The 8,481-nt window shown below is 47.1% G+C and overlaps 1 protein-coding gene across 1 annotated transcript; it reads right to left on the minus strand.

Annotated features, from left to right (window-relative positions):
* Positions 1 to 5,088: 5,088 nt before the first annotated feature.
* Positions 5,089 to 6,006, minus strand: LOC138562818 (olfactory receptor 2D2-like). The gene has a single exon (XM_069642793.1). It carries the CDS (start codon positions 6,004 to 6,006, stop codon positions 5,089 to 5,091), a length of 918 nt encoding a protein of 305 aa, XP_069498894.1.
* Positions 6,007 to 8,481: the final 2,475 nt, after the last annotated feature.

An 8,481-nucleotide genomic window follows, 5' to 3' on the forward strand; every position in this document is an offset into this window, starting at 1 on the left:
CGGACTGCACGGACCTCACCCGTTTACCTCTCAACGGTTTCACAGCCTCTTGGACTCTCTCTTAAAAGTTCTTTTCTACTTTCCCTTACCGTACTTGTTGGCTATCCGTCTCGCGCCTGTATTTAGCCTTAGATGGAGTCTACTATCTGCTTTGGGCTGCATTCCCAAGCAACGCGACTCAGAGAAGACCCGATCCCGGTGCGCTGTCTGCCGGGTTAGCCTCAATCAGAAGGACCTGGGCCCCCTGAGCGACGTCAAGGAATCATTCTACTGTATGCCACATTTCCCGTGCCTGCCCCCGACGGGGATTCAGCGCTGTGTTCTTCCCTGTTCAATCATCGTTACTGAGGGAATTCTGGTTAGTTTATTTTCCTCCGCTTAGTAATATGTTTAAATTCAGCAGGTCGGCATGTCTGATCTGAGGTTATAGTCGAGGGAGCAGAAGAGCTGCGTGGGTGGCCGGCCTCGGGCCCGGGGCTGTACGAGGGGTTTAGCCCCAGCCTTGCACATCTGGTGCTTCCCAGCGTGCGCTTTCCCGATCCGCGGCCAAAACCCACCTAGTCACGAGTCCCGTGCTCCGTGATGTCCCACGCCAGCAGCTGTGGGACACCACACACAGCACAGCCTGGTGCCCCGGGGCAGGGTGAAGGTGCACCAGGCTTTTTCAAGGCCTGCCTCCACCGCTGCTGCTGGGGCCTGCCGGATGCCCAGCCCTCCTGCAAGCTGCGCGAGTTAGGTAGACGGGGAGGCCGGGATACGCCAGCCACAAGCCTGCGCAGCCAGGTCCAGGGATCCTGCGACGGTGCTGATCGGGGGCTGACCTTAGGGGGACAAAGGGAACAGGGTCCCTGTGACAGCCCCAGCCACGCCCCCGGGAGGGAAACAAGGGCGATTAACATTCAAGCAACCCTCAGAAAGGCGTAGCCACAGAAGGAACCCGGGGCCGAAAGATGCATTGGAAGTGTCGATGATCAATGTGTCCTGCAATTCACACTAATTCTTGTAGCTAGCTGTGTTCATCATCGACACGCAAGCCGAGTGATCCAGTCACAGGCAACCTTTTTTTTGTTCCACACGTCAGCCTTGAACTTGCCAGTGCAGGAGAAGCTGGGAGGGAGGCAGCACCGCCTCTCCTGCCCGCCGCGGACGAGACAGCCCGGCGCCCCATCTAGCTTCCCCACTTGGGAGTCGGCTGAAACCATCAGGGGTTTTAAGACAAAACAAAATTAAATTCCAGTCGCTCAGCCCAGGAAGCCTGCCCACTGCCTGCAGCAGCAGCAGGGTGGCAGGGCTTCCCACAGTGATGGAGACAGGCCGCTCCACCGCCGGCCCATCCGGCCCAATTCCCGCTCATCATTCCCCCACCCTAAACCCCTCTGCCGCTCCTCTTTTGGGGAGCTGAACGGAGAGGCGGTCCAGAGACGGCATGGTGAGGGAGGCTTGGGTGGGAAAGCTACAGTCTTCAAACCGCAGCCCGGCCGCACATGGCCAAGCTTCATGTACCTGGGCAATAGGGAAGGTCGACCACTGTGCCGGCGGATGTGGGTGGCTGGAAACTCGATGCCCGTCCGTCGAGTAAATCCGGATGTGCCATGGCTCAGGGCTCACCCAGTGTGCTGGGCCTCTGTTTGCCCTGGGGAGGCATCCCTTGAGAAGAGCCGGGCTTCCCTCGGCTCCCAGCTGCTACCACTCAGGGCTTACCTGCAGACGGGGGTGTGCCCACCAACGCCCGGCCCGCTGGCAGGTTGTGGTGGAAGAGTGCGCCCACGGCCATTGACAAGAGGATGGTGGGCTGCTCTGGGCTCCCTTTCTCCAATGGGGCGTGTCCCTGGCAGGTTAACCTAACCCTGCCAGGCATCCCTGTCTGTCTGCTGGGTCGCAGAACCCCCCTCGGGAGGAAGGGAATCCCGCTCTATGGTGCCTGAGCCCCACGTGCCCCGGCCGCGGACCTCTCGGCTGGCCGGACCGTAGCTAGAGGGGCACCTCGGGCTGTGGGTTGTGCATGTCTGGAATGCAACCGAGGTCGGGCCCGTGCCTCTCCCTCCGGCTGCTCTGCCGTTAATGATCCTTCCGCAGGTTCCACAGGCTCACCTACGGAAACCTTGTTAAGACTTTTACTTTCTCTAGATAGTCAAGTTTGATCGTCTTCTCGGAGCTGTGCCAGGGCCGTTGCCGAACCCGGCAGGGCCAATCCGAGGACCTCACTAAACCATCCAATCGGTAGTAGCGACAGGCGGTGTGTACAAAGGGCAGGGACTTAATCAACGCAAGCTTATGACCTGCACTTACTGGGAATTCCTCGTTCATGGGAAATAATTGCAATCCCCAATGCCTAAAAACAAAAGGGGTACAGCGGGTTACCCGCACCTGTCGGCAAAGGGTAGACACACGCTGATCCATTCAGTGTAGTGCTCATGCAGCCCCGGAAATCGAAGGGTCGAATGGCATCACAGACCTGTTATTGCTCGATCTTGTGTGGCTGAACGCCACTTGTCCCTCTAAGAAGTTAAACACTGGCCACTGGGAGTCACGTAACTAGTTAGCATGGAGGAGTCTTGTTAGTTATCAGAATTAACCAGACCAATCGCTCCACCACCAAAAAATGGCCATGCACCACCACCCACAGAATCGAGAAAGAGCTATCAATCTGTCAATCCTTTCCGTGTCCGGGCCAGGTGAGGTTTCCCGTGTTGAGTCAAATTAAAAAGAATGACAGTGACATTCACATGAACATACAGTCCCTGCATGTAACATGTTGGCTATAATGCACAGGAGATTAGATTAATTTGGAACGGTCTTACGAAAAAAAGTTACCTCATCTTTCACTGCATTTTTCTATCGATTTTATTTCCTACAAAATTAGGGAGGATACTGCCTCATTGCCCCTTGACCTTACCCCTGTCTCAGCCCATATTGCCTCACTAAAATCCACCACCTTAATGTTGAAAGACAAACATGCGAAAAATGTGCAGTAAAATAATCAGAAGTGAAAGGTCTGTGGTAAAAACACTGGAGAGCCCGTTCATCCTTTAAACTGAAAACTAAACTTTGCTTTCAACGACAATAAGCAAATACCCCAACAAAACAAAAACCAAAAGGTTGCTCCTTTACACTCCATCACTCATCTATCTCTACCTTACACTATTCACACAAACAACCATCACGCAGCAGCAACTGCCTACAAGGACACCACACTAACTGGGCAACAGCAGTGCTGACCTTTCTAGCACTCACACACCCCTGCACGCAAGCGTCAAACTTGGGATTAGCAGCACTTACTTCCAGCGATGTATCTTGGGCTCTCCCTTCTGACTGAACAACACACCCACGGTTCTATAGGCCACCACTCACCTAGAAACACACCCACACACTAGACTAGGGTACTTCCAGCTTGCAAGCAATTACACCACAGGGTTTAAATATGTCTCTCTCTCTATTTTGCTAGCAACCCCCCTCCCTCTCTTCATGCAAGGCCATGCATAGCGAGCCAACCAAAATGGAAGAAGTGCTCTATACATAATCGCTTTGGAGTACAGTACATTAGATTATACAGACTATGGGCCTCATTCCTAGATTGGGGGTAGTCATGGCGCTATTTGCGCCATGACTGCCTCCAATAACGGGTCTGGCACCGTTGTGGTTCAATGGGGACTTACCGGTGTAGTCCGACCTTTGCGGGACCGGTAAGTCCCCATTGAAAAAGTCATTCCCCATTTGAGCCCCCATAGGGCTCAATGGGAATTGGGAAGGCGCTAATAACGGTACCACAAATTGCAGTACCATTATTAGCTCTGAAGTCCCTTAACGGGTCCCGTTCATAGCACTTGGTCAGATCAGGCGTTAAAGGAGGGACCCGCTAAGGGACCTCGTAGTAGGGCGGTAAGGGATTACTGGCACCAGTCTCCTTAACAGTGCCCGGTATCCCTTACTGCCCTACTCGGAATGAGGCCCTATGGCCTTCACTGGGACTCTAAGTTAATTGTAATCACAGGTCCTCTCTAGTATCTCCTTTTTAAACCTCTTTTGAAGCTCAAGAAAACATGTTGGTCCTGCAATTCTTTCAGCAGATTTTTCCAAAGTGACAGACCTTCAGGTGCTAGAAATTGAGATGAAGTTTTTGATTTCTTCGACTGGACCGCTGAAGTCTTGTTGCAGTGGATACTCTTATAATTCTTGAATAGGATGGTGTATCAGCCTACTGCAAAAAGAAAATGGCGCCCGTTTCCCGTATACCAGGAGTGCTACTTAAGAGTTGAGTTGTTAAGGATAGTAGCAACATTATGACACCATTAATGCTGCTATGAAAATGACAGGAACACATCCTTGCATTATTCATACAGCTTTTGTAATGAAGACATACTTGCATAACCAATTAAAAGGTATCCGTTCATTAAATGCTACAACATCTTAAATACGGTACAAATCCTGTTCACGACTGGTTGGCACATTTTATTCTGCAATCAAAGTTGCATCTTGGGGGCAAAACAGCAAATATGGAATGGTACCACAGAAAGACAGAGCAATTTCAACAGCGGTATGAGAGTAATATTTTTCAATGATACAAACTTCTTATTATGCCACTCCCAGCCAACCTGGAATCTTGGAAAGCCCCCATTCCAAGCCTCCTCAAAAGTGGGAGGCAGTCATCTTCCCTGCCGCCAGCAAGTAACAACTCCTGTTCCCTCTTCCATCCTACCCCAATTTCCACCTCAGTCGCCCACTCCCCCTCACCTTCTACCCCTGCCCCACTTACTTGCAGCTGCCTCATCACACGCCAGCACTTGGAACACTTAGTATATCCACGCTACCCAGTATGGCATTGGCCAACATGGAAAGGGCTAAGGGACTATGTGTAGATCCCTTCTCTCTTTTCCATGGTTACCATCCTGTTTGGTACGTTTTTTTAAAAAATGTGGGAAACAGCAACCTCAATGTAGCTCAACATAAAAATATCACCCTGGTAAAGCATGCCAGCATGCCAATAGCAATACACCTCTCTGTGTAGGGGAATTACCGATCAGGTAATGCCCGGCACATCAAGGGTTTATTGCTCTATAGTTGATGTGCATTACTGTTCAATCCTATAGACTATGATTTATTATTTTTCTTCCTTAGGGCATTTTTAAAGTCTGTGTTCTTAAGACTGTATATAAGGGGGTTACACAGAGGACTGATTATGATGTAAGTCAAAGAGGAGATCTTGCTGTCCCCCATTGATGATTTTGGACGAATATATGTAGCACAGACAGATGCATAGAAAACAACAACCACAGTCAGGTGGGAGGCACAGGTCGAGAAGGCCTTCCAACTCCCCCCCTTTTCCTTGATTTTCACAATAGAAGAGATAATGTTGACATACGAAATGGTGATCAAAATAAACGACCCCAGTGTCACTGAGGTTCCAAAAGTATAGATTAATAATTCAATCACGTGAGTGCTGGAGCATGTGATCTTCATCAATGCTGTCACGTCACAGAAGAAGTGATTGATGGTGTGGGAGCCACAGTATGAGAACCCAGACACGGCTAAAGTGCATGGTAAAGTAAGCAGGAGACCAATAAGCCAGGTTCCTGCAGCCAGCCATATACACACAGCTAGATTCATGATGGAGGAGTAATGTAAAGGATTGCAGATGGCCACATACCGATCATAAGCCATCACTGTGAGCAAAACAATCTCTGCGACTGCCATGGAAACAAACAAAGTCATCTGCAGGAGGCACGTTGTGAGCGAAACATAGAAATCTTTAAGAAAAAAGTGTGCTAGCATTGCTGGGAGAACAACCGAGGTGTATGTGATGTCAATTAGTGACAAAATAGCGACAAAGAAGTACATAGGGGTGTGCAGCTGCGAGTTATTGGAAACTGTTGCCACAATAAGAAGGTTTCCACTCAGAGTAAGCAGGTACAGCACTAAAAACACACCAAAGAGTTGAGCTTGGAGGAGTGGAAGATCTGAAAAGCCAACAATCAGGATATCGGTTGAATTTAGATGTTCTGTTTCCATTCAATGACCAATGCAGCTACTGCAGGGATGGATTTGAAGATGATCTGCAAATAAACAAACAAGCAAAGTCATTATTATTATTATTGCTGAAACAGGTGGCTGGGCTTGAGTGCCTGGAAAATGGTAGTTTTTGCAGTAAATAAAGGAGTATGATCTTTTGGAAAACTGAAAACACTAATGAATAGTTATTTTCTTTATTCTGGCAGTGCTTATCTCTACATTTCTTATGATTCATTGTGTACATTAAAGGAAGTCTTTAGTTGCAATGGTTGCATTTAGGAAAATGGATCTTTTATGGAAAGCATCTTTTGATCTTCAAGTGATCTGGATCTCCCTTCACAATAGGAGCTCAGTTCTGAAGGCAAGAATTTCCATTTTGGACCTCTGAATTGTGAAAATTTACAAAGTGAAGTCACACCTCTACATCAATATCTAATTCAAATGCAAACCTGACTATGTGACTAGCTTTCATGCCCTTCCTTGCATTTCAGACCTGCATCATGATAAACAAGAGGAGAGCATGCACAGGCGGAGGCGAGGGGGGCGCCATCCTTAAGTGAGTAACAATTATTGGTGATAGCTCTTGATAACTCTATGTACCAAAATGTGCTGTCTCTTCAGGGAACCTGACACTTTATAATCTTTTGTGATGCCTATGTGCACCCTTTGCCCTGGAGCCATGGATTTTGAATCTGCCTAGAGGTGTGATTAGTGGTTATGATTAAGTCAAATATCTTAATTAATTCACCTTTTGTATGCCAATGCCTCCTGAACTGTGTGGGGGGTTGCAAATGTGAGTCCCACCCTTGTCATGTAAAATGTTAGCTTGACAAATAATATTTTTATTTGCTCACCTAAATATCTATTCAGGAGAGACAAATTGTAAAAAATGGACATTTGTGCATCAGCTAATTTGATTCAACTGTTAAATTGCACATCATTAAATTCTAAACCATGAATACACACGTCCTAATTTTAAACTGTCCAGCAACATGAAATGTACACAAGTGGAGGGTAAAAATCAATGTGATAAGGGAGGTGTTTGACACAACATAGCCAAACCTGACCTATCGACCTTGCTTTTTGTGTCGTACCACAATGACTGTTGAGATACCTTCATGCTATTGTGAAACTCAGTTACATCAAAGGCCTGAAAGGCCATGAGCTATGTTAACCTGTATGTTCTATTCTCTTTCTGTGTATTATACTGACAAAAAGCGTTTCTAAAATTAGAACACACACTTACCACCACAGTGTTGTTCCGGTAAGTCAATGTTGTTTTAAAGAAACAAAAAAAATCAATAGACACATTGAAATAATTTCCTAAATCTAGCCTTTGGTCTTCTATGAAACACTTTCTCTGCAGAACCACTCTAGTGAAGCTCACCGATAAGTCTACTATAGTAACACGCTTACTCTAATTTAAGCTCTGAAGCCTCACTCTCTCTACAGCCGTTGAAGGTGAAAAGCATCAACGCCATATGATGGTCTTCAATGTCTGTTCTTTCTCTCTCCTAGTGTACACAATGGAATAGCAATAATCTATTAGGTCAGAAACATGGGATGGCTCAAGATATACTTCTGTCGGTTCAACAGAATTAGTATAAAATAAAGCATTGCCTTTGGAACTTCCAGACAGGGTAAGGGGTTCCTGGACCTATGGTCTTCTAATAAGGCCTTTAAGGTAGTGCTCATTATAAATTCAAAACTAGAGGGCCTCACAAGGGTGAGAGACCTGTCCTGGTGCACAATCAGCTGGTTTCAGAAAGAATCGCAGTAACAAATCCATCCGCACACCCAACTGCCCAAAAATCCCACAGTTGCCCCTTGCCAACTCCCAAAATACCTCTTCCTATAGCAGGGCAAACATTACATCTCTGAGGTGGTTATCATCTGTGAGAGGTTAAACCCTTTTCCTGATCCCAATTTGTTGCGGGATACATATTGTAAACCCTCTAGAAGTGGAAAATAAGACAAGTTAACAAACTGGAATATAAACAAGAAAAACCCACAGAACTGACATCCTTTTTAGTTTATGTTTAGTAAACACTTCTTATATTGGGCAGCATGCACTAAGGTAAGCCATTCTTTCACCTTTACTGCGAATTGGGCACATGGATGATATGTAAACGTCCTCGCCAACATCAAGCTAGAACTGATTTTCACTGACGAGAAGGAGGGGCAAGGCGTCATTGGCACTTTAGGCAAGGCATCCTTTACCTGTTTGTAGCTATGACTAACAGATAGAATTAAGGACCTCACATAATCAAGACAGTTTTCATCATTGAGGTGCAGGTAAGTGTCAATGGACTGAAACAGGTGGGGATTAAGGGAGTCTCATAGGTCCTCCATATAAAATTGTTTGTGGACTTAGCCTGGTCTTCCTATTATGGTTGCTTTAAATACAAAGCAACACCAGGTGAAGGTCATCTGGCCACTTTAGCCCTGTCTCTTGGCAGAGCTTTGACAATTTCT

This window comes from Ambystoma mexicanum, unplaced genomic scaffold (assembly GCF_040938575.1).
Source record: "Ambystoma mexicanum isolate Mex_15411 unplaced genomic scaffold, UKY_AmexF1_1 Mex_scaf69, whole genome shotgun sequence".
NCBI classification, from domain to species: Eukaryota; Metazoa; Chordata; class Amphibia; order Caudata; family Ambystomatidae; genus Ambystoma; species Ambystoma mexicanum.

Bases quoted from the DNA above. Each gene is read 5' to 3' on its own strand.
- LOC138562818 (XM_069642793.1), bottom strand. From the start codon at position 6,006: ATGGAAACAGAACATCTAAATTCAACCGATATCCTGATTGTTGGCTTT.